The 27,487-nt window shown below is 38.2% G+C and overlaps 1 protein-coding gene across 1 annotated transcript in view; it reads left to right on the plus strand.

Annotated features, from left to right (window-relative positions):
- LOC121376014 overlaps nucleotides 1-22,321 on the plus strand; it is a 29,053-nt gene extending 6,732 nt beyond the window's left edge. The window contains exons 4-5 of the mRNA XM_041503774.1: nucleotides 14,679-14,782; nucleotides 18,104-22,321. Coding sequence (XP_041359708.1) covers nucleotides 14,679-14,782; nucleotides 18,104-18,736 — 737 coding nt within the window. The 3' untranslated portion in view covers nucleotides 18,737-22,321. The remainder of the gene's footprint in view (nucleotides 1-14,678; nucleotides 14,783-18,103) is intronic.
- Nucleotides 22,322-27,487: the final 5,166 nt, after the last annotated feature.

A 27,487-nucleotide genomic window follows, 5' to 3' on the forward strand; every position in this document is an offset into this window, starting at 1 on the left:
TACTAAAGGATAGCATTGTTTAAAGCCAAGAAAGTGGTTACGTTTTTAGTGTTCTTGAAGAATTATCACTTAAATAAATTCAGGAAGAGACAGTTAACATTTATTTCTTGTTTTCTTAAAACGTTTTTAACATAGTTTTTGTCTTTTCAAAATTCATATTTAGCTAGTATAGTATTTGTGGCAAATTTATTTTATGTTATTTCTATTTTAATTGGCAATATATAGAAAACACTATTGCCAAGATGTTTTGACTGTAATTATGTGCTGTGTTGTGTGGAGGTGTGGATGTCTACAACAGTACAACAAATAGCATTATAATGTAATGAACCATGTTTTTATCCATTTAACTTTTCTGTCCTATTTTCTTTTTTTAGTTGTAATTTTATTTTGTTATATTCTCTATTTCTTCTGTATTAACTATACTAATCACTATTTACTAACTGAATAATACTGCTGGGATAAAAACATGGAATTCATTGTTATTAAGATAAAATTTTAAGTAGGGTAATATTTAAAGGTTTTACGGTAATTTAACAGGAAGTAAAATATATATATTTATTTGTATTTTCTTTTAATTTTTTTTTTTTTTTTTGTTAAGTGGATACACTATTGTAGTAATAAGAGAATATTTTGGTGAATTTTAGGCGTAATTGTTATGGGAAATAATTTTTATATGATTGTTTATTTGGTATGGAACTTTACTTTCTGATGTGTTTTCATAGGGTCAACACGTAAGTTATTATGGTTTGGGTAAATTAATGTTTTAGGGGGTGTTAAAGCCTAGATTTTAGAGTTTCTTTCTCTCTCTCTCTCCGTTTCCATATGCTTTATTACTGGCTATGGGGTTAATCGTTGTACATTGTTAGTAAAAGAATTGTTGTCATTTTGTTGGTTGTGCATGAGGGTGCACGTCATTTATTTTTCTTGGAAATATTATTTCTAAACATGCAGATAAATTTTAATTATTTGTTTTCCGATATGTTTGTTTGAGGTTTGGGAGGTGTAGTGAACTCCGTGATAATTCGGCTTTCAAACCAATTGTTGAATTTCTATGTGGGATATTCACATTTGTAATAGGGGCTGTTGCGGAAATTAATTGTAACATGGAAGAATTGTAGTTTTGGGATTTTGATGTAAATCATCTTTCAAATCAAATTGATAGTTAATAATAGGGACTAATTTATTTGTAATAGGAGTTGTAGCCTAAATTACCGATATTATAAGTTTTTCATGTAGACCGGTGTTTTATTTGGTATGGAACTTTCAAATAAGTATATTTGTCGGAAATCTCAGGGTAATATTATTGTATAACTTGTCAAATGTCCACAGTATTTTGTTAAGAGCTCTTTGTCTTTGTGTTGAATAAATGTTTTAAAATTGTTGTGTTTTGGTTAACCTTGTGGCAGGTCGTTAGATTACTGGGCAGACCATTATTATAAAATGTATTAAGTTGTAGAACCTTTTGGAAGTCCACAACCGAAAGGGGTGGCCGGACCTGGCGTGGAAATTTATCCTTTTTGTAAACCCCGAGTCACATGATTTCAAGTGAACTCAGGGTTTCGTTTCAATAATTACTGTATAATATGTGTTTCATTCATCACATGATTTTCGGATGTCCTGGGGTTTTTTCTTTTAAAGATTTGTTTTGTTGGGGGGGTGGGGGGGGGGGGGGGGGTTATTATGAGGAAAAACGACTACATCAATTACTATACCTACAATCATTTTCAACATTTAGAAGTTTGATTTGATTTGTTCAGCGACACCACTCATTTCCAACGAGTTTACCAATAGCATATTTTACCGATACCGATACGAAGTTTGTTTTGTTTAACGAGACCACTAGAGCACATTGATTTATTAATCATCGGCTATTGGATGTCAAATATATACTCATTTTGACACAGTCATAGAGAGGAAACCCGCTACATTTTTCCATTAATAGCAAGGGATCGTTTATATGCACCATACCATAGACAGGATAGCACATACCACGACCGTTGATATACCAGTCGTGGTGCACTGTCTGGAACGAGAAATAGCCCGATGGGCCCACCGACGGGGATCGATCCCAGACCGACCGCGCATCAGGCGAGCGCTTTACCACTGGGCTACGTCCCGCCCCCATTTCCAACGAATTTACCAATAGCATGTTTTACCGATACCGATACGTGAAACGATAAAAATCACCGTCGTTACATGCAATCTGAGGAAAGTAGATAGTATAAGTATTAAATGTTGGTATTTGCTTTTGAAGATAGGTGAAGTAAGCGATTATATACTCACGCAACAGCTTTAATATGAATGAATGAATATTTAACGACACCCCAGCATAAATAACACACCGGCTTTTGGGTCTCAAAAATAAGAACATGAATAAAGTGATTACCAAATCTAATTTAAAAGTTCAAAAGTTAGAAAAAGGTAGTAGAGTTCCATCATTTCATGAAAGGAAAAGAATGTGTAGAGAGAGAGAGAGAGAGATTGAGAGTGAGAGAGAGAGAGGAAGAGAGAGAGAGAGAGAGAGAGAGAGAGAGAGAGAGAGAGAGAGAGAGAGAGAGAGAGAGAGAGAGAGAGAGGGCAGAGAGAGACAGAGAGAGAGACAGAGACAGACAGACAGACAGAGATACACACACACAGAGAGAGAGAGAGAGAGAGAGAGAGAGAGAGAGAGAGAGCGAGAGAGAGAGAGAGAGAGAGGGAGGGGGGGGGGGGGGGGGGGGGTAGACAAACGGACAGAAAGGTAACTGCTTTCCATTTGATGGATCCAGAGTTTCGACATTACGAGCTACAGCTGGATGTTGACAGGTTTAGATGTGGGTTCTGATATGGACTTTCGTGCACCTGTTTTGAAAACAATTTGGTTTACTGTCAGTTGTTTTTAGGTTATATCAAAACTGTCGCTTAATACAACGGTCTGACCAAACTATTACAGATTAGGTTTTGAGGGGCGAGAGCACGATTGCTTTCCTACATACCTCTATATTCAGTCTGAAGGGTGCCAGATACCACGCGTGACGCCTTAGTTTCAATAAATTATGGTTATTATTTGTACAGAATAGTCAGTAGATGAGTGAAATATAATCTAGACGGAACAGATTCAGAATTTGAGTGCCACGTAATATATATTTATTTCCCAAACTTATCGCATATATTAATCTATCTCGCTTGCAGAATTAGCTTTTTGATGGAAATCGGTACCCGTAGTGTTGATTTCAATGGATTTGATATGTAGATCATCACCATGGTCACTGGAGCATTCAGTTAGATGTCTTTTAAATACCCTTTCGCCTAAGGGGAGCTACCACTCTCGCTCCCCATCACTCCACTGGGACTAGTTGAAGGAGAGTACGTTTTAGCTCCACCTAGCATGTAATATGGTATCAATATGGTAATGTCTTAAAATGGCCTACCATAATCTAAGCATTGGTAACAATTAATCACTCCTCAATATTTCCCCTGTCGAGATCTGCTTTTAATTGATCCCCCACAGCGCTGAATCCCACACATGTCCTCCCACACAGGTGTGTAAGAAAGTATAATTTTACTGGTGTACTGGTGCTGGATAAATCATTGTCCAACCCGCGAGATTGTTAAGTAAGATTGAGTTAAATCCATTGAAAACCCGCCATCTAAATACTGTGTCAATTAACCATCTGTTAGACATTGAACAGCGTTAGTTTTAAATGTGTTGAGGTGTTGCAAAACATAATATTCCTCTCCTTTGCCACTAGCTAGTTTTTATTTGGATGAGACAAACGACTGACTACTTTGGTGAAAAGCTTTGACAGGACTCAGATGCATCGATAGCGCGACTCGAACGGGGGCCAGTGTGGTTCGGCGTATCATCTTGCAAAAGGCCAGTTGTCGTGGTCGACCAAATAACACAATGATACTTGATGGTGTGTGCCCTATGAGATTATCCACCGAGATTTGCACGAAAGCTGTCATGACATCTATTTTACACTAAATCCTCCGAGTATGGGCGAACAGTCGTGTAGTGTCAGAGGCGATTATTATCAGTTAACTTTTTAACAAAGGACGCATACAGATAGCCATAATAGATTTGTTTTATTGCCGTACTTTTACTTACTCTGCTCGACCGTGCAGTGATTGGTGGGTAAATGTCAAGTCTCGATCACAATGTGTTAAATGTATGATTGTTTGTTTAACGACACCTCAGTGCCTAATTTAACAAATGACTATAAGGTATTAGAATAGAAAAAAATGGGTCGTTTGTACAATGTTCAGCCTTTGGTGTCCCCTTTAAGAAGCTAAACCCGAGGAAGTAATCTAGAGGGTCCATTGAAGTAGAGGATTTACATTCGGAGCTCCACGGTGAAGCAGTCCCCAACAAGAAAGTGGCAGCCTATCACTGCAGTTTCTAACCAAGTTACCAAGTTAAATAAGTTATAACAAGGTGTGGGGAAAGGGCAATAATTCTTAGAATCGGGGGAAAAAATTATAATTAGAAGGATAGGTTAGCTTTTTATTATTTTTTTTTTTTTAATTATTATTTTTTAAAACTACATTCACCCCTACGGGTCCAGATAAAATGTATATGTACTATTTTCATCTACATGTACATATTAATTTAAAAATAAAAACTGACATTGTTTGGCTCTTTTTTCTAGGTAAGGTCTAGCCCAAGTACTCTGATCGTAAAAGAGCAAGACGGACATTTGACAGTTATGACCATGTCAAAGTTTGTTTTGTTTAACGACACCACTAGAACACATTGATTTATTAATCATCGGCTAGTGGATGTCAAACCTTTTTTTTCTCTCCATTAGTAGCAAGGGATCTTTTATATGCACCATCCCACAGGCAGGACAGCACATATATATACCACATGGGGGGGGGGGGGGGGTTCGACCGAACCCCCCCTGAAATCGCTTTTTTTATAATTTAATATATCTGACATTGATATCTGACATTATTATATTTACTCAACATAGAAATATATGCCCAATATCTCTGCAATCTATTTTGGAACCCCCCTTTTCAAAATCCTATGTATTGGAACCCCCCTTTTCAAAATCCTATGTACGCCCATGTACCAGTCGTGGTGCACTGGCTAGAATGAGAAATAGCCCAATGGGCCCACCGACGGGGATCGATCCCAGACCGACCGCGTTTCAAGCGAGCGCTTTACCAGTGGGCTACGTCCCGCTCCACTTACGGTCAGAGTACTTGGACTAAGTAGGGTCGTGTTCCCGGAAACACACATATTTGTAGGCCTTAGTTTACAAGTACCTATTTTGTATAAGTGAAAAATATACAGTTTTACTGTACCCGTATTCTCACAGCTCAGTCTGTGATATCTTGTTTGTAGGAATATTCGCATAAAAGACCACTTGCTGTGTGTAAATTATGTTGGAGCTACAGGTGGCGAGCTGTGACTGGCTCGTGTTCCGACTTGTCACGGTCTTCTGCTTGTATTCTTACCTTACACCTCGAGATTAGGCCGCAGTATTTGTTTAAACGTGATACGCTACGCTATAATTGTTTACGATGCCATAAAATAAAAAACGAAACAAAACAAAACAAAACAAAAAACACTCGATCCAAAGACAAACAGATTTTAAGAGAGAGAGAGAGAGAGAGAGAGAGAGAGAGAGAGAGAGAGAGAGAGAGAGAGAGAGAGAGAAGGAGGGAGAGAGACCCCCCCCCCCCCCCCCCCCCCCCCCCCCCCCCCCCGAAAGATAGAGGATAGAGACAGACGGACGGAACGAAATATATTTTAATACCTTCCGGTATAACATTTATCATGTCGAAATTTAGATACATACATGTATAAATTTACAGGCCAACTATTTGCAAAACGGTTGCACATTAAGATTAAATTTCTGATACAAACTGTCTGGTAAACACCTAAGTTTTAACATGTTTAAAAATATATATCCAATCTCTATGTACAAGCTGGCATTTAGCAAAACGGATCTACTGACTAGATAAGATCAACCCAGTGAGGGGCAAACGCCACCCAGTGTGCTATTCACACTTGCCACACTAGCAAAACAGAATGCTGTCTGGGCGCTTTAATGTTTTTACACAATCTAATATATTATGACAACTCTTATTCAACTTACAAATAAACGTTGTATATGTATTATATATTTTAGAATTGTATCATCTAGGTTTACATACTGCACAAGATATGCCTAGTTTAAATACAAGATATGAACTTATACAGGCCAGTAGGGGGTGGGTGGTGGTTAGGGGGGGGGGGGGGGGGCTTGTGACCCTCTTCACTGAAGGACGAAAATGTACGGGTTTTTTCCCCCATCTCTATATAAATAAAGATTAAAATCTGGCTTTTGCCCCCGACTAGAGACTGTGCTCACCCCCCACCCCCCACCCCCCACCGTACACCAAATGTCGTTCCTACGGGCCTGTTATATACGCGTTCGCACTACTTTAATAAAATACGTTTTGTCAATACAATGTTTAATAATCATCCCGAATTTCGCCAAATTCACCACATTCTTCAGTTTTTAAAACTGTCTCACTACATTCACAATAAAAGGTGTCGTTAAACAGGTATATGACGTTAGTAGTGTCGTCAAATGTGGATGTAAGTAATCTGTAAGTGTACATACAACTGCTGTTTGCCAAGTTGACTACATGACTACAGTACAGATAACATTTCAGGGCGTATCTAAGATCTAAAAATGGGCTGGGGGTGCTGGGGTACTGGCGGGCATATTTTATGTTGCTTTACCTGAAAATGATGATTATTGAAATTAAGTCAACCCCTACCCCCCACCCCCACCCCCTCCCCGCATAATTGTACGATGCGGGAGTGGGGTGGGGGCAGAGACAGATCCAGATCTGTTATCCAGATTCGGACATATTTGTTTAATTAGGATAAAAGTCAGCCTGTCTCTACAAATATGAGAGTCCGTACGCCCCCTCCCCTCCCCCGTATCCAGAATCCACACCTATGTTTTTAAAAATATATTTAATATACATCATGAAAGAAACGATTGATATACAATGACCATGAGGAAACCTACTTCATACCATTGATAAACCAACCTGTTAATATACTGTTACGTACACGGCCATTAGGAAATGTAATTCACGGTTAATAACGATGAACGACTGTTGGGGGGAAAACCTAGTTAATAAAACAAACGATGTTGTATACGTGGACGACCTTTGACCTTTAGGTTGTAACTTGTTTCCCATATTTACGTGTGTAAATTTTACTAGCTAGTAAAATCCGGTAGGAAGAGCATTATGAAATGCTAGAATGAAACTCTTAATAGACGTAATTACCAAAGCAATTTGAAAACATCCACACTACTAGCCAGCGTTTTGATAGATGCGATAAATCAGATACCCAAACCTTGAAGGTTAAGTTTAATACAGGGCAGCCACGACACACAATACAAACATCCCTCTATAAATAAAAAAATCGACGGTCGAATTGTAGAAGAGCAATTGCAAATTAAGAATTAGGAATTTGAGTTTTCTGTAGTTTATTTAAAGGAGGACAATTACTGTGTATTTATGTGAAGAGAGTTCGGCCCACAGCTGACATACCATACTGTTGAGATAGATATTTAAAACAGGTTTATCTAATCTTGTCGAGGTACGCAGAATCGCAAACAGACTTTCAGTTTGTATTGATAACGAGTGGGTATATAACGTAGATTCGTTTCAGTCTGATAAAAGACGCGTCGTTCTCGGTTGAAGTGTAGGCTATTTTTGGCAACAGGCAACCATTGGTCTCGACAGGGGATTCACCTCCCTCCATTTCTGGCTACTTATATGGTGTATAGGCCTATATGGTGGCCAATTTTATACACGCACACGCACTCCAACACGTACACATCAACCGTACACTACGCATGTGATGTAACTTTTATGGACCCATTGAAAAATTATGGCAATTATAGTTTTTTGATTCGTATAATAATTTTTGCCTGTGATGGCTTGTTTGTTTTTGTTGCATTTGTATTTGTTTGTATGTTACATCATTCTTGCGTTTGTTGAAGCTCAAATTTAATTTTTAATAGGCACCATTTATTTTGAAATCCATCTAACTGGGGCATGTTGACGAGGGTGAACTTAAAATGAGATTTAATCTATAGGCTACAGTTTGATGGTAATTTGTTATGAAACTTTTAAAAAATTAACATGGTCTGTTTTCCTTCTCTTTTTAATTTTTTTTTTAATGGAATTTGTTAAGTGTTAAAAAGTTAATAATATATTTTCATTTAAGTTTTAAAATTATTTAATTTTGGAGTTACACGCCAAATCATCGGCCCCTGCGTGTGCTGTAACCTTACCGTGGTGCAGGGGTGTAACATTCTTTTTAAGAATGGCCAATACAGCACAAAATGGAAGTTTTGAGTAAAATTCAGTATCCGTAAAATTATGTTATATTTGTGTTTTTGCACAGTTCTTTACACTGTTTTTGTTTAAGTCTTGAATTTTTATATTGATGTTGATCATCACTTTATTTATTTGCATTACCATAGTTTGACACCCAATAGCCGATGTATTTTTCGTGCTGGGGTGTCGTTAAACATTCATTCATTAAATCATCGGTTCCTTTTTCACGCATCTAACTTCTAAAACTAACTGAATAGTTCATAATGCACACACATACTATGGGGTGCAATATTTATTCACGTACAGAAGCCGATTCCCAACACTTTGCGGCACTTAGATGTACTCCACACCAAACGCAGTCGTTGAGTCTTGAGATTCGTCCAGCATTGGCGCTACTTTGGCGCTAATTTATTGCCTTGTTCAGCCGCTCATATTGGCTTAGGTTCCTGTTTTTTTTCCTGCTGTAGAAGATCTGATATATATTCGTGAAAAAAAATGTTAAGTCTAGGTTGAGTGTCCCGAACATCGCAAACCTCCCAGCATGTGTTTCGCATTGTTTATTATAACTGTCTGAAGTCGTTTATAAATACAAACACTGCGCGCCATCGCTGATCGTTCGCCGATAGGTTGGACCGCCGAGTTGAGAGATGAATTATGAAAAGCGGCGAAGACTAGAAGACCGTGTTTAGTTTGGTGAAATTATTCCTCCACTACAGCTGGTCTTGTCATCTTAACTTTTATTAAGTGTTGGCAGCTTTTCTCTGTGTTTATAGTATGGTACAGACACCAAGTCGCAACCTTGCAGCACCACCGCATGCACCTATTTTTCTCTCCCGAAACATTATATATTAAAGTTGTAGTCTTGATTGATCCAGATACTTGTGAAAACAAAGAAGGTTATCTAGAGCGCTGTTCACGTTAACCGGCCTCGGTGGCGTCGTTATTAAGCCATCGGACTACAGGCTGGTAGGTACAAGGTTCGCAGCCCGGTACCGGCTCTAACCCAGAGCGAGTTCTTTAGGGCTCAGTGGGTAGGTGTAAGGCCGCTACACCGCTACACCCTCTTCTTTATCACTAACCAACTAACAACTAACCCACTGTCCTGGGCAGACAGCCCAGATAGCTGAGGTGTGTGCCCAGAACAGCGTGGTTGAACTTTAATTGGATACAAGCACGAAAATAAGTTGAAATGAAATAACCTAGGGATAAGTTCAGCTAACCGTATACCGCTAACGCTTCTTGGTTGGATTTTATGCTACACATTAAAAGCCAAATGACCACTTCAGGAGACAATCAAGCTACTAGTAGTTTCCAAATTAGTACCAAAAAAAACCCCTCAGCGTGAACGTTGTCAGCCGTTTTGTCGCTAATGCTAGACTGGTTTTTACGCCACACACTAAAACGAATGACAACTTTGGGAAGTAGTAAAAATAGTTGGCAAATGTCTGGCGAAGTCCAAGGCCGTCTATTTTTCTGTCAGATGGAATCATACCAAAGATTACCCACACCCACATATTAGGCAGCATATAACGCTTTGGTGGATTTACCTCAGTTGTAGAACGCTTGCCTGATATACGATGGGTCGTAGGATCGATCGCTCTTAATGGATATTCAGTCTTAAAGTGTTCTCAGACTCGACCAGCCAAATATGTTAGACACCAATTAGCCGTAGTCTTTCCTTTACTTGACGGTTTTGGCACTTCATTCAAATATATCCGTTAACTCTTGTAGACCAGTAGATATTACAATTTGTTGTGGGCAGTGAGCTAACAAGAGCCTGTATTTATGGATCTAGCTAAAATTAACATAGATAATGCAGCACAGTGTATCAAACTACTAAGTAATATATAAGAATTGACAAAGATTTATTATAGGGTTTCCACCCACCTGTTGGTTTCTGCTCTAGAATCCATTGAACATTGATGAATTATCAATTCTTCCTCCAATATATATATATATATCTGTCCGTTTGTCCGTCCGTCCGCCTGTGCCGTGTGTCTCAACTATAGGATTCTAACACTGTAACAGTATGCCAGTAATCACTATTAAAAGGCTGCGTCCGCTACCACCGGACATCACAGACTACGAGCGTCTTAGTATGTGTGTAGTTGCTATAGGTTTGTTTCCGTATTGTTTCTATAATAGAACCTGACGTTATGACAAGGGACTCGTAAAACCGTAAATATTAATGACTACATGGTTACTAGCTATTTGTGGGTATTACTAGGTTGTTTACTGACGTGTGTCGCAATAATAGGAGATAATTTACTTTTGATTACATTGATACTAACAATAAGTAGGTTTGATGGCTACACTATGTCGAAGGTTATACAATGTATCAGGTAATTATGACTTTTCAGAACAACTTAAACATTTCCAGCATAGAAATAAATAAAATAAAATAAAATAAACAAATAAATAAATAAATAAATAAGTTAAGCTATAAAGCAAAGCAACACAAAATAAACAAAAACAAACGAACAAACAAAACAAAAGTGAAGTTTAATATAGAGCAAAAGGAGTTAAAAAGAACAACCAAAGAACTATTTTAAAAAAAGCCTAAAAATGGGCCTGACTTTCCTAGCAAAGTAGATTTATCAATTTTGAAAACAGTGTAAGTATGTATGTATGTATGTATGTATGTGGGTATGTGTGTGTGTGTGTGTGTGTGTGTACGTGCGTGCGTGCGTATGTACGGATGGATGGATGGATGAATGGATGTGTATCATATGTATGGATGTTGGTGGGTAATTGGGTGGGTATGTGTGTACATGTATGTAGAAATATATCTATGTATGTATGTCTGTACAAATATATGTAGATGGGTGGGTGGGTGGGATAGCATGGGTACGTATGTAGAAATGTATGTATGTATGTATGTCGGTCGGTCGGTCGGTGAGAATGATCCACTGCACGAATGGACGAGTGTAAGTAGGCGTCAGACGGGTAGGTGCATGTGTATGTTTGAGCTATTAAAATAATTTTATTATATGCCTACGAATAACAAGACATTGAAGTAATCCTCGGTGCACTTTTTTTGACCGTATCCGCGGTGTAATGGCCGTATTGGATATCATCTCCATGTGTTGTGTGTTGTGTGTTTATTGGATATAATCTCCGTGTGTATGTGTGTTGTGTGTTTATTGGATATCATCTCCGTGTGTGTGTTGTGTGTGTTTATTGGATATCATCTCCGTGTGTATGTGTGTTGTGTGTTTATTGGATATCATCTCCGTGTGTATGTGTGTTGTGTGTTTATTGAATATCATCTCCGTGTGAATGTGTGTTGTGTGTTTATTGGATATCATTTCCGTGTGTGTGTTGTGTGTGTTTATTGGATATCATCTCCGTGTGTATGTGTGTTGTGTGTTTATTGGATATCATCTCCGTGTGTATGTGTGTTTATTGAATATCATATCCGTGTGTATGTGTGTTGTGTGTTTATTGAATATCATTTCCGTGTGTGTGTTGTGTGTGTTTATTGGATATCATCTCCGTGTGTATATGTGTTGTGTGTTTATTGGATACCATTTCCGTGTGTGTGTTGTCTGTTTATTGGATATCATCTCCGTGTGTATGTGTGTTGTGTGTTTATTGGATATCATCTCGTATGTGTTGTGTGTTTATTGGATATCATCTCCGTGTGTATGTGTGTTGTGTGTTTATTGGATATCATCTCCGTGTGTATGTGTGTTGTGTGTTTATTGGATATCATCTCCATGTGTATGTGTGTTGTGTGTTTATTAGATATCATATCCATGTGTATGTGTGTTGTGTGTTTATTGGATATCATCTCCATGTGTATGTGTGTTGTGTGTTTACTGGATATCATCTCTGTGTGTATGCGTGTCGTGTGTTTATTGGATATTAATGTTTCCGTGTGTATGTGTGTTGTGTTAGGTCTTTAGGGGGATATGTGTTGGCTTTGTGTTCTGTAAAATACTTAGCATTTCAGCACGCATATTGCAGTGAAGAACGATAAAGATGTTATCAAGTTTATCGTTAGATCAGGACCGAGTTCAGCCAGACCGAGCAGAAAAACGTTACCCAGACTGGTTTATGCACTTCATGTTAAACCAAATGACCACATCGGGGGCTAGTCAAAATAGTTCGCGAACGTTATCGGTGCTCGCTGTCGCAGAACGCGCTAGTATTACCAGTTAATTCGGTTACATACACGTGTATTGTGACATATTCTGAATATCAATTTAATAGACTGCTATATAGATCACTCTGTTATAGATCGACGTGCTTCAAGTTAGTCTTCTTGCGTGAGAAATTCTGTTGTTAGTGATTGGGATCTTCTTTTATTTCGGATGTACTCTAAATTACCGTTCAGTTAAAAATAGTGAATGCATATTCAAATCTGTATAAAAGACATCTAGGACTTCAAAAACAGTCATTTCCTTAAACAGATATTGTATGTAATTTGTATATGCTAGTAAATATATGGGTACCAGTCATAATGCTCCTGCTGCTTCTGCTAGTGACATGATGATATAGTTTTGTTTCTTGGTAATCATAATGTTTAATTAATTACGTGGTTAACCTAGCTGTTTTGTTCATGACACAATTTAATCAGTTATTGTGAGAAATCAAACCTGCTGCCACAATTATCCAAGACGTGATACACTATAGACAGGACATCACATACCACACATTTTGACATACTACAAACATCGATGGGAACATTTTGCTCAGAGTAGCGATTTTTCTTAAATTGAATAGAAACACAAAAAATGAAAGTTAAAAAAAAAAATCAGCTTCAAATGTATTGGTATACATATATTTTTTATTTTGTCGGTGAGTTATGACTAAACACACTATTCAAAAACCTATGCGAAGATCGCGTTTTGCTGGTCTCTTTCTTTACAAAACGTTCCGTGTCGTGTTGTAGATTTTGGAGACGAGCACAGTTCTCGGTTCGCTGCCCGACCTACATTCATTATATGTACGAACACTTGTTTTAACAACTTTTCATTTGCTTGCTAATCCGAGGAGGCAAACCCCAACAGTTTTGGATTTCGTAGATCTCTCAAAGGAGATTTCAGTTTGCATACGCTATCAAATGTAAATTAAAAAACTAAACTGTCTTCTTTTTACCCTTCTAGATTTGACTAATTGGAAGTAACCACCACCCACACACTATATATAGAGATAGAGAGAAGACACTTTCTAAACTACGTCATGGTAGCTATTTGAGCTCGCGTCATTTTGAAAACAAGTTAATTAGTTCAATCATTAACCAGTTGTCCGCCCTTGACAGTTTTTCCTCCCTTTCTTTTAAAATATTCGTATTTGCGTTTTACAGTTTTTAAGAGTACTAATTTCCCTTGTGAAAGTTTGACGTCCACCCAAACAAACGTATTTTGTGTCGCTTCTTAGTCCGTCTTAATCATGGTGGGTGGATGGGGCAGGTGATGTCACGTGGTTCAAGTAAATACCTTATCGTTAATGACTACGGTTGTGGCGGTGGATGGGGTGGTGGTGTCATGGGGTTCGGGTAAATACTAGTACCGTATGTCGAAAGTTTGTTCTCAAAGCAAGAACGATCTGTTAAAACAAATATTTTAAGTCAGGTTAAAATTATTTCACTCGAAACACAAAAAATGGAGACGGATGTCCTGTTGTCATAGTAGAGGAAGATGGGGAACGAGATAATATTCCTTCGATTACAGCCGCAACTACAGTTAAAATATAACCACAATAACAACTACACCCACGACTATCTTATGGTAACCAGTGAGAAATCATGCATTTGACTTGTTCCCTCTGGATACTGGTCTTTTTGTTCCTCGTGAAATAATTTCCATTGTCACCCATTATAGCTCACGACAAGTGAAACTTATTTTACTCAGAACATATATTTGATAATATCCGGTAATTCACTTAGCATCCTCTATGTACTACATTGTGTATAACCATTGTGTATATGTTGTGAATGTACATCTTGCATGTTCTCACTGTGTATTTGCACTATATTCCGCATGACATCCTCGTTTAGTGTCCAGTACTACATAACACTATACTGTTCTGTTTAGTACTACTTTGTGTAGAACATCACTGAATATTGTTTTGTACTTCATTCCTTATGACAGCATTGTGTATTTATCAGTACAACGTTTCGTAATGGCAGTATTGTGTATTTCATACATCACTGTGCCATTGTTCTGAATTGCATTCCATATATCATTGCGTATTGTTTTGTACTACATTCTATTTGACATCACTGTTTTGTATTACATTCCGTATGACATCAATGTGTATCGGTATTACATTCTCTATGACATCACTGTGCATTCCGTATGACATCATTGTGTATTGTTTTATTTCAGCCATACTCGAACAGATCTCGGGCGCGAACCTCTCGGTGGTAATCAAGGGAGCTCACTCTAACCTCTACGTCTGTATGGATAGCAATTCTGAGTTGTACGCAAGTGTAAGTACATTTTATACCACTGCAATATGTATTTTATTTACTTACTTATTTGTTTAAACTAAAACCGAAGAAATCGTCTGTCGCCTGTTTAATTTCTTCCTTTTTTTGCCCCCTTTTTTGTTGTTGAAAGAACAAATTTTCCGAGTCGCAGTTTGACCCTTATTTCCGTAGCTAGTTGTTACAAGTAGCAAACAGTATTTCATAAAGACTTCTATGGTGTTAACCATCTGTTGTTTTTGTCAGTTTAAATCGCCCAGAGCGAGTTTTAACAACTCAATAGGACACTTTTACACCAACTTCTTTTTCACTAGTAACAATTGACCATTAACCTACTGTCCTGGAATGACGGCACATATTCCTCAAGCGTTGTGCCCCGTAGGGCGTACTTGAACCTTAATTGGAAATACTCACCGCAATATGGTTAAATAAATAATAAATGACGATGTATATGATAATTGATAACTGACACCTTCGGTGCATGTCTCTTTTATCTCGCATAAACATCAATCGTTTGATAAGCTGTGATTTGCGGTTGTTTTTTTGTTTTTTTTCTGACTGTTAAATCGCAAGTTTTGCTTATTTTGAAAATATTCTCACCCCTCAGGGTGTAGTGAAACGCCTTCCCTGTTATATGATTAGCATCCAGTCTGTGATTGGTTAATTATGACATTTCACAACACACGTACGGGTTTCTCCACCTATTACATAGTTCACATTCGTAACCTGCTTAAATCAGATTGTAGACGAAATGTTATCTTTCCGAGATGGTCCCACGGCATTTTTGATACAAAGTGTTAAGAGCACACGCCCAAGAATGCACGTCAAACCCGTGATGATATCTCTCATCGGCGTCGGTGGTGTAGTCGTTAAGTCGTCGGTATTAAAGGCTGGTAGGCACTGGGTTCGCACCCATATACCGGCTACCACCGAGAGAACTTGTAACTGCTCCGATGGTTGGTATAGCGTGTGTGAAGTAGGCCTAAACTGTCTAACTGACATGATATATATTGGTATTATAGCCCGTCTGAAGTAAAGTAACGTGATAATAATTATATCGGTGATGTGGCGTGTGTGAAGTAAACTAGCGTGAAATAGCAATGATATAGCATGTGTAAAGTAAATAATTGTCCGACTAATATATGTAATAATCCATTGATATAGGTTTTGTGAAATAACTTGTCTGGCTAATAGAAGTAAAAGTTCAGTCACACATACAGAAATAGAAAAAGAAAATGACACACACACACACACACACACACACACACACACACACACACATATATATATATATATATATATATATATATATATATATATATATATATATAATTTGTGTGTGTGTGTAATTATATATAAAATGTGTGTGTATATATATATATATATATAAAATTTGTGTGTGTGTGTGTAATTATGTGTAAAATGTGTGTGTGTGTGTGTGTGTGTGTGTGTGTGTGTGTGTGTGTGTGTGTGAAGTACATTCTTCGGCTAATAGACAAAAACATAGAAAAAAGCAATTATTCGACATAATATCTTAAAATACCAGTGATATAACTTATCATCATCCTCTTAGCACGACTGTCTAACTCACTTTTTGTTTAGCTTTTGAGACCAGTAATAAACAGTTTTTAAAGAATTTATTTTTGGTTATACAAAAAAAAAAAAAAAAAAAATTCTTCCCTATGATCTAAAAATTGTTCAGGTAATTATGTTAAGAGTCTGACGTTATGTGAAGTAGATATATCTATAAAAACACTCCTCAGGTTAATAGATACAAAATATTAACGGTGTGCGTTGGCATGCATTATGCTTGTGTCAAGTGAGTGAAGTAATTGGATGGATATAGTGTTACCTATTCCTTCTTATCATACAATTCTGTAAAAACTTGAGCATGTAGGTTTGCTTCGTCATGCAATAGCCCGAAGAAAGCAAACGATCTGAGGTTATGTATTGAGGTCGTGTATATTGCCCTTGGTTGTAGGTTTTACGTACAAGACATTCCCGTTTTGTGGTTTGTAGTTTAATGTCAAGTTGAGTATTTAATGTTCACAAAGTACCCCAAGCGCTACTCGTATCATCGCAATCCACGCAGACACTATCAACAGTATATTTGTACTGAACCACTTCATATTGTTTTATAATCCACGTTTTTGGGGGTTTTTTGTTGTTGTTTTTTGTTTGTTTTTTAAGACCTTAAGCGCAATTCACTTCTTTCAACCATTGTCCGAAACATCATCATTTGTTGTTGTTACTGGTGTTGTTGTTATCCTGAGACTAAACATCACTGCGTTTTCAATACTAACTCAACGGCCTAATTTACGACGCCTGTTTTAGCATTGTAAATATATGTAGTTAAACGAATATAAGAACCCCCCTCCCCGTCAAAGAAAGAAGAGAGAGAAAAAAAAAAAACACTATAAAAAAACAACAACAAAAAAAACACAAAAAAGAAATCACACCAAAACAAAACAAAACAAAAACAAAAACAAAAACAGGCTTTGTAAATGAGGCCAATTCACGTTTTTCAATACGTCAAGAGCTATCGGTATTATCCCAGTTCAGTTTTTCCAACAACTGCCCTAAGCACGATAAGTTTTTTTCCCTTGAAACTAAACACCACCGTGTTTTCGATACAAACTCATTGCCTGGATCCTTTGAAGTCGTACTACTTCATAACCTGTTGTTTGATGTTTGCGAAGTTATGTCTAGATGGTATGGAGAGTCATATTGGTTCCAGACAGCATCACTTGAAGTAAGCAAAGGGTGGGGGAAGGAAGGGTAGGGGTAGCAAGTTTAGTTTTGAAGCATCTAGAATCCATGCTGTTATATACACTAATTTGAATATATTTGCACTGGTGTTTGGGTAGTAGGTTCGATCCCTCTCTGTGGGAAAGACCATACAAAAGATCCCCTGCTGCTAATGAGGAATTATCAAATGTTTGACATCCAGTAACCGATGATTATTTCATCAATATGCTCTAGTGGTATTCATAAACAAAGCCAAACAATTTCTTTGCTTCCCATGCATCACCGTGTTAAAGTTCCTCATTATTGGAAGTCGTCTGGTTTAGCACCTTTGCTGTCCACAATTGGTTGATATATATATATATATATATATATATATATATATATATATATATATATATATATATATATATTTGTATTGGTTGTTGTTGTTGTTGGTGGTGGTGGTGGCGGTGTGTTTCATTTAAGGGTGTGTCGCGTGTGTGTGTGTGTGTTTTGTGTTTGTTTGTTTGTTGTTTTTCGTTTTGAGTCTGCGATTCAGAAATGAAACAATATTATTATTTACTTTTTTTGTTACAGGATAAGATCTCGGAGGACTGTTATTTCAAAGAGAACTACCACCACTCGTACAACGTCTACCATCACCGCTCCCACAGGGAGAGGAAGACTAAGTTCTACATCGGGATCGACAGGTCGGGCAAGGCAAGGAAAGGGATAGAGGCCCGCAAATCGCAGAAAATGTCCCAGTTTACACCACTAGACTACAAAAACGACTCTGTGCAATCGTCAAAGGAATGCATATCTGGCGAGTTCAATGTGATTGATTCAGACTCTTCGCCCACAAACAGGCCGAAAGTAGATCCGGATAAAGTGAAGCGCGAGCAGACGAGAAAACGGCGCAGGCGGTGGTGTAAGCGCCTTCTGTCTGGAAAGTTGGAAAGAAACCCTGAAAAATACAGGACGAGGTGCAAATACGACTGCGAAATATTAAGACAAATGTTAGACAATCCAACTAAGTATAAGAGAAAATGTGAAAAGGCCAAACGTAAAAGGAAGTTAAGGAAAATTAGGTTGCACCAGATTCATAAGTTGAGACATAAGCAACAGTCGCAGGCGGTCAACAGACAGAGAGGGCATCGGGGGCATCAGTCTGGAGGGAGTCGAGGGAGAACTTTACCCTTCATACTAGAACGCGGAGCGCCAGGTGCGTAGCGCAGACTTCAAAACTCCAGTGACTAACATGTGCATAGTACACTAATTGCCCATTACAAAAAAAATGGCCCGAGTATGGTACGGGTGTTCAGGTTCAGGCTTTGTGATGGATGTCGATTCTTCCTCGGGAACAGAGAAGGGTTACGGGTAAGAGGAAGCGAGATGGATGATGCCAATATTCTGATATGCCGAATATCAAACTATTGTGGATCCCTCAGTTCGATGTGGATATTCACAACTACTTTATATCATTTTGTAACCGAGTCTGATGTGTGTTAGTCGCACAAATACACCGTCCCTTTTTGGAACAAAATGGATTGGATGTGAATTACGTGACACAGCGGCCATTGTGGTTCATTTATGACAAGAGGTGACTGAGGTGACCACATTATAAAACGGACATGTTGTGTATCGTATTAGAAAACGCTTAGGCGATGATTTGCCATGTAGAAATTTTAATCTACACAAAAGACACCCACTGCCTGCGTTACGCAAATACATGGTTTGGCAACCTGGGTGGTTTGACGTTAATAATATACTTGTATATATAAACAGCCTGGTCGCCTAGTTTAATGGTCTGCTGTTAAACTGTTGTGAAAACTACAAACTGGTGCGTGTGTTAATACATACATGGCGTCATGCCGATGTCATTTGTGACGTCAAACAGTATATATATCTGCATTGTGTATTTCACTCATCATCGGACATGTATATGTCTTTACTATTAGATTCTGACCGAGAGTATTTTTGTATTGGACACACTGAGACGTTTGTTACGTTTATTTATGGATTATTTTCTGGAATGTTACGTTTGTGATTCCACTAAATCACAATGGGACAAGTGAGAACTAAACAAACCGGAAGTGAATGCTAGTTTTCTATTTAATTTATGATTTATGATTTTAATTGCATGTTCTAATTATTTTAACGTGGTGTGCTAAGTACGACAGAGCTAAGATGAAGGATTGCACATTTTGTCCCAAAAGAAACCATTTTAGAAACGTTTGATTACAAAAAGAATATTTGAATTCCTTCTCAAAACTCTTCTAAAATCTGGTTTCTGACAACTTGTTATTATTAATCACTTACTCTTAAGTATCTAACTTTATGGTCAATAGTAAATTAAGATTAATTCTTTGTATTTGAGATTTGTCCCACGTAACTACATAAAGGATAATTCTAAGTGTATCATTAATATATTATCTATATTTGAAACATAAATTCTTTACTATTTGAAATAAGAAAGCACTTTCTATCTGTAATAAAATTTGGCTAGTGCGAGCTGAAGGGAAGTGAGAAATATGTTGCTTTTTCGAAGCCATTCTGAAAGAACAGCCAGTTTTAATCTGGTAAGAACTAAACATTCAGAAATCGGACTTAGGTCCAACAGTCATAAAACTAACTGTATTGTCGTTTCCCTCTTATTATAAATACATTTAGTTCTTACTGAAGATCGAGAAAACACTTTATATCGCCTGCTTTCTATGACTTCTTGTCTACGACGCTCACTTCTGGTTTGTTTTCCTCCTTGTTGGACCGTGCAATAGGATGCAGACGTCCATTTGCGCACTTCGAGCCGTCATGCGTTCATTGTAACTTATATATGTGTGTACATGTATAATTTAACTTAAAAAAACAATATAGATAGCCTTGTCACAAGAGCAAAGTGACTAAGGAGTGTGATCGAGAAATGGAAGAATGTGATGGAGAAATTGATGAATGGAATGAAAAGACAGAAAAAATGTATGTGACGTGTAAAATTCCCGCGTGAAAGATGTGAAAGTGTGACCGAATTGCAAGCCTGCGTAGATGTCTGCGTGCGTGAATGAGTGAAAGGATATACGTGGGTGAGCAAATAAAACAGTAAAAAATGCATGAACAGTCCTGTCTTGGACACACTCGCTGAGAAATTCGAAGGATGTACCCAAGATAGATGTGCTTCAACCTTTAGATGATGTACGGACGTGTCAAATGGTTGATTGCACTAACAGTTGGCTTGGATATACAACCCAGATGGCTGAGGTATGTGCCCAGGTTAACGAGCTTGGACCTAAACTGGATTATTAAGTAAAATAAAAAGAGAATGAATGCATGAAGAACTACACATTTGACTGAATGTGTTTGAAGAAAGCAGGGTGCGTGAAGAAAGCAATGTGTGTGACAGAATGGCAGATGGACATGAACTACAACAGTATTTGATATCTAGGTACATCATTATCAGCATCATCAGCAGCAACAGCGGCGGTAGCGGCTGTACTGGCGTTCACACGTATACTCATAGTCATGATATTACTGTGCAAAAAAAACATTTGCCTACATTGTAAATCGTTCAGGTTTTGTAGTCATTTCATGGTTCATAATTGGCACATACTTACATAAACAGTGAAAAGAAAACAGTGTGAAATAATTTAGTTTTTGGTACCAGCAGTGGGATTTGTTCTATATATTAGCTCGATCAGTAAAGCTCTGGACGTGCGTGGTTCGAATCCTCTTAAGAGGCGATTCAGCGATGTTACATTCATAAAAGCTGCTGTGTGCAATTAATGCAACGGATTGATGTACATAAAGTCATCATTAAAAACAATTTGGAGAAATGTCCAGAAGTGTTTGCTGTATACCCACTAAAACAGTTCACACATAACATGATTCATATTTTAGACCGGTTGATATACTGATAGAAAGAAATACGGGATCACGCAAATATTATTACGAACAAAAAAAAGAAGAAAAAAAGACACACACAAAAAAGACTGCAAACAACCAAAACCCTCAATCCATGGTGTCAGGAGTTGACAGTGTTACTGGTAGTTCGATATTACTGACATTCAATCCCCACTTTATAACTTTGTGTGAAATACAGACATTATTACGCTAGCAATAACTTAAATTTGTCTACGATTTTCTGTTTCCTTATTTCTTTCCATCAGTATATCATGTTTATGCATAACATTCTGTGTGTGTGTATACAGAAACCGGATTTGTTACATTTAGCCAGAAGCAGACTGCATTTGAAGTAACAATGAATATATGAAAAATCCAATCACATGACTGTAATACAGGATCTTGTTACGGCTGGCCTGTAACGGGGTGGGGGTGGGGGGAGAGAGGGATGTATTAGTGCATTCATTTGACAACTGTAGAGTTGGCGTTAATGTGCATTCAACGTAGCTTTAAAGGTATGATAACGAGGATGGGGAGGAGAGTATTTTTTATCCACATATCTCAAAAATGAAATGAGGAGCATGTTGTAAAATTTATAATTATGGAGATGGTGTAGGGTATGTTGGGGTGATTGGGGTGGATATTATATAAGGAAGGTAGGGTTGGATATGGCGAGGTGGGTAGGGTGGTATATTGTAGATAGGGTGGGACAGTTCACAGATGGCCACGTTGGCAATGGCGAGAGAGAAGTCCGGCTGTGGTTTCGTCATGGCGGTAATGGTAGGGGGTGGGGTGGGAGTAGGGGTGGAAAACGTGCCTTTAATTCTGCATTGTTGCTTCTCGCAGAAGGAAGTCGTAAAATTACGTTAGTCTTCTGTCAGTAAGGAATTGTGATACGTGTGAAAATAAATGTAAACAAATGTACACCCTTGTTCTTTGTTTTTCATATATAATCTGATATACGAAACAGTACCTAGCATGAAGTGGGTGGGTAAAAGGGGGTAGTTCCCCCCAAAAAAAACCCACCACCAACCATCACCACCCTGAAAATGTGCACATTTAGTTTAATTTTCTCCTTTCTATATGGAGAAGTGAGTATATTAATGTGCCCAAATTATTTTTATTTAATGCCCCTTCCCTTATTTTAGCTAGGTACGGTCCCGATATATATGCTAAGGTGTGCATGACGTCATTGTTTATCTAAAACTGATTATCTATCATTTGTGTGTAGGGTCATTTGATGTCACTGAGTCTGAAACGTTATATCGCGATTATTAATACAACAACTGTTGCTTGGGACTTTCATTATGCAAGTAACTCATAATGTCGGCACTTTTTCAACCAATATAATGACTTGTGTCGTCATTGTTCATTTAAAACATGACGTCAATGATTTGTAGGCCAATGGAATGACGAGTCAGCAATGTTCATCTAAAAACATGACGTCAGTGATTTGTTGGCCAATGGAATGACTTGAGTCATCAATGCTCATCTAAAAACATGACGTCAGTGATTTGTTGGCCAATAAAATTACTTGTGTCATCAGTGTTTATCTAAAACACGATGTCTACGATAAATCAGTTACATAAATAACAAGGTGCTCTATGCGAAACTACAACATGCTGTGAGATTTACCATTTCCGAAAAATGACTTTAAATCTTTATTGCGCATTTAAACATCTGTCTCTGCGTTTTGTCAGTCAGTAAATGAGATAAATTCCTCGTAAAATTAGATTAGTAAAATTACTGATACCACTTCAAACGTGTTGCACGTAACCCAGTGACAGTTGTTTGTGTGTACATCTCGGTTTACCTGATATCGGTGATAGTTTGATATCAGCTCTTTAAAATAAACCAGTCATCTTCCCTAAACACAGAGAGGATTTGTGTAAAGAATAATAAACGAATTACCGTTTATGAAGTTTATGTCCAGAATGAAATACTTTCATTTGTCGCGAATGACAAATACAAATAATTTTACGAGGGTTAATGAATTACTTCTTTTTTTTAACCTCTCAAAAAAAAAATACGAAAAAGTTTCCCATTTAATTTCCCTTTTTGTCTTGTTGAAGAAGATCATGTATTATTGTATTCATTTTGACAATGATTCATGAGTGCATGTCATCAAAACTATATTTATACCAATTAGCTATATTCTGTGCAAGTTTTGATTTAGTACACCAGTCAGGGAGTGGCAGTCCTCTTTATGGCGCTGCAAGGATGTATTGTACAGTAAAGGATCTCCTCGGGAGTGGCTGTCCTCCTATAGACGAGGCACTAGATAGAGATTCGTGAAATCAACCATTATTTTGCCAACAGTTCATTGGACTGCATTGTACAGAGATACGGACTTGATCGCGGAAAACGGTTTTGTCGTTCTGATCACTTCTGTTTGTTGTTGGTTTCTTTTTTCTTCTTCTTTTTTTTTTGAGGGGGGGGGGGGGCGAGGGGTACTGACCCCCCAACAAACACACACGCGTTATTTGTAGGCTAGGCACTTTAAAGTCCGCGAAAAGGTAGCTCAAGTCACTAACTAGCCCTCCGCTTATTAATATGTTGTAGGTGAGGGCTCAGAGGTGATTCAAGCTAGCGAGAGGGGTGATCACACTCTGGATCTGCCAAACCCGTATGACGTAATAACTTGATGTGCGATAACCGTAACCCTAGTACTAGTTAGTAGGTAATGAACTAATTAACCGCCGACGTTACACGGTTATCAATGCCGTGGAACTGGGGCAGCACGTGATGAATTTTACACCTATTGTGGCCGTTCTGACTGCAACGTGACGAGTTTGAGGCCCGGTTCAGCGGGGAGAGCTGATTGACGTACCGGTATGCTCACGTCGTCCAGTGTTGACGGACACGGCGCAGATCGACGACGGATTGGTGGTCAGGCGCAGATCCAGATGGGGTGCTGGGGTGCCCACCCCCATTTTAGTGAATTTAAAGTTAAAGTGCTCCGTAAAATCTAATGGCTGAAGTATGAATTTATTGAGAAGGCGGGCTCTAATTCAGTCGGTAAGGGCGCTTGCAAGAGTAAAAGAATGAATGAATGAATGAATGTTTAACGACACCCCAGCACGAAAAATACATCGGCTATTGGGTGTCAAACTATGGTAATGCAAACAAATAAAGTGATGATCAATATATTACCATCAATATAAAAATTCAAGATTTAAATAAAAACACAGTGTAAAGAACTGTGTAAAAATACAAATATCACAGATAGATACGGACTTTTATTCAAAATTTTAATTGTATCCCGAGGAAAACAAGGGGATTTGTGCTGTATTGGCCATTCTCAAAGAGAATGTTACACCCCTGCACCACGGTGAGGTTACAGCACGCGCAGGGACCCGCTTGCATGAGGTGCTTTGGTAGCAGGATCTAACCTCGTTGGCCCCATTCTCTGATTATGTTTTTCCCGTCCCAACCAGTGCCTCACAACTGGTATATCTACTTGCTGGTAATGGGGGAAATGTATCGCGGTAGACTACGAGTCAAAATTACCAAATGTTTGACATCCAATAGCCGATGATTAATAAACCAATGTGCTCTAGTGGTGTCGTTAAATAAAACAAAATTTAACTTTATGAATTTAATTTAATGATGTAACATATTGGTCGGCTGGGTGTGTTTCTGAGAGAACATTGCCTTTATATCATGTATATTTGTGTACTTTGGTGCATTTTTTGTCGTTGCAACACCTCCTAGAAACATCGTGTAGCCGCCCCTGTGCACGTCAGCCTGATGACGACCCGCAGTCACGAGAATGTGGTAGGTGTTCATAATCAAGATATTGTTTCACGTTAAGTCCCATTAATCCAGCTGCCACGTGTTCATCCCTCGTTCCCGGTCCCACTCCCACCCCGATCATTTTGTAAGATACTCACTTCAATGCTGTTTAGAGACAAATTATACTACATGAGTGGCCACTAGATACTATCTAAGAACGAGTTGTTTCAAAACGTATCTAACGAGCGATAACTTTACTATTGGCTATACTGTGTCGGGTGCCACCGGTGGGGCTAAATATGTCCGCCTTTCACAAACACATAGACTGTTTTTTACTCAACACATTAAACCGAATGACATCTTCAACAACCATTCAAAACAGTTTGCAAACGTTTTGCGAAAAACGGCTGACTGAAGGTAGTTCTAGGATTATAGGGAGCAGTCACAATAGGGTTTAAACTTCATTTTGGCTTTGCTTTGTACAGAGATACGATTTTGAAAGTGTTAATAATTTTGTCATTCAAATTTACTAGGGTACTATACAAGTACTCGGTAACCATTTACCAACTCATCACTGTTGTGTCCTATACTTCTCCTTTTTTTGTATGCGATGCTCCTGTTGTTTGGCGATACTCGGTGTTGAGTGCAAAAAGGTCACACATCAGCACATTGCACGGTGAAAGAGTTACAAAACCAAAACCATACCCAAGGTTACGCAGGTAATAATCGTGATGGGCGCCAACAGATGGCGTGGGTCAGTGATGAAATGAAGAAATATTGACCCCGAATAAATTTAATTTGTTATCAAATACATTGAACGTTTCTTTATTAGAGTTGTTTAATAAAAATAACAGACGTTTCTTAACCTCGCAATATACTACAACATGCAATTCGCGCACATGTAAACAAGAACATCTAGTCCATAGCCAAATTAGCCAACTGCTGTTGGTTGATACAAAGAACATACAGTATATGGCTAATTCAATTTTGTTTAAATTAGTCACTTTTTAAAAAATAATGTTCAAGGACATACTCTACATATCTGAAAATTAGTCAAATCTAAATACGTTTCAGTGTGAACCCTACTAGATATGAAACCCCCTTGGAATGGAAAATTGTTTAACGTGCACATTCAATGCAAGCTGTTGTAGCGCACGCCTGTCCTGGGCACAAGTACCGGCCTCAGCCGGTTCTTCCGTCCAGTCCAGGACAGGAAAGGGTTGGGGTTGGTGAAGGAGGAACCGACTGCACTGACAGGTGTAAGGGAGTACCAGCAGTCCGACCGTAGCCGGTAACAGGCGGGAGAGAAACCCCCTTGCCATTTGGCCTTCTCTTATACAAGGGCTTCAAAGGCTTGTCTTCATACAAGGGCATCATCAAAGGTTGTCGTTTATATCATGGAGTGGAGCACACCGCTGTCTTTGATAGGCGTGTGGTATGGCACTTCAATAGAAAGACACTAGAGAGAAGATCGTCTGCGGGAATGTCATGTCAAATACGACCTTGAAATGCCCGCCAAATCTTGATACGACTTGGCAGACATTTCTCGTCACTCGAAATAGAAACTTTCAAGTTGGAATTAGTTCTTCGGTTGACCTTGGTTGTTTTCTTTTGTCACTGCAAACAGTGATCTGGTCTTGTATATAGGTCACAGCTTAGTTCCGTATTTGCAGGAAGGAAGAACACTTTTGATGATAACCATTACTCTGTTTGTTTGGTTTGTTTAACAACACAACTAGAACACATTGATTTATTAATCATCAGCTACTGGATGTCAAATATTTGTTCATTTTTAAATTGTGGTCTTAGCAAAAAATATTCCATTAGTAGCAAAGGATCTCTTATATGCACTTCCCCATAGACAGGACAACACGTATTCACCGCCTTTTATATACCAGTGCGCTCTACCGACTGAGTTAAATCCTACCACCCTTGCCTTGATGATCATCAGTAATTTAGGCCCAAAATGTCGAGAGAAAAAATGAGTCTACGTGAACGTGAATCTATGACTGAAGATGATGCTTATGCGTATACGTATATATACGATTGACGTAAATATATGACGTAAGCATTAAGTTAGACTTTTTTTCTTTCAAGAATACTGTAAATACTCGAGCATTGCCCGAGTCGCTATTAGTAATCGAGTTTTGAATAGGAATGAAGGAAAAAAAGTTATCTACTTGGGTAGGAAAGACGTGGGAAAACAGTCATAAACTCAAAAATCAGTATGAATAATGTATAACTATTCAAATACGTAACTATTTAACGTAAGCATTAAGTTTCATTTGTTTTTTCAAAAATACTCTAAATACCCGATCATTGTCTGGGTTTCTATTACTAGCGGGGTCCTGGAAA

Source organism: Gigantopelta aegis, chromosome 6 (assembly GCF_016097555.1).
Source record: "Gigantopelta aegis isolate Gae_Host chromosome 6, Gae_host_genome, whole genome shotgun sequence".
NCBI classification, from domain to species: Eukaryota; Metazoa; Mollusca; class Gastropoda; order Neomphalida; family Peltospiridae; genus Gigantopelta; species Gigantopelta aegis.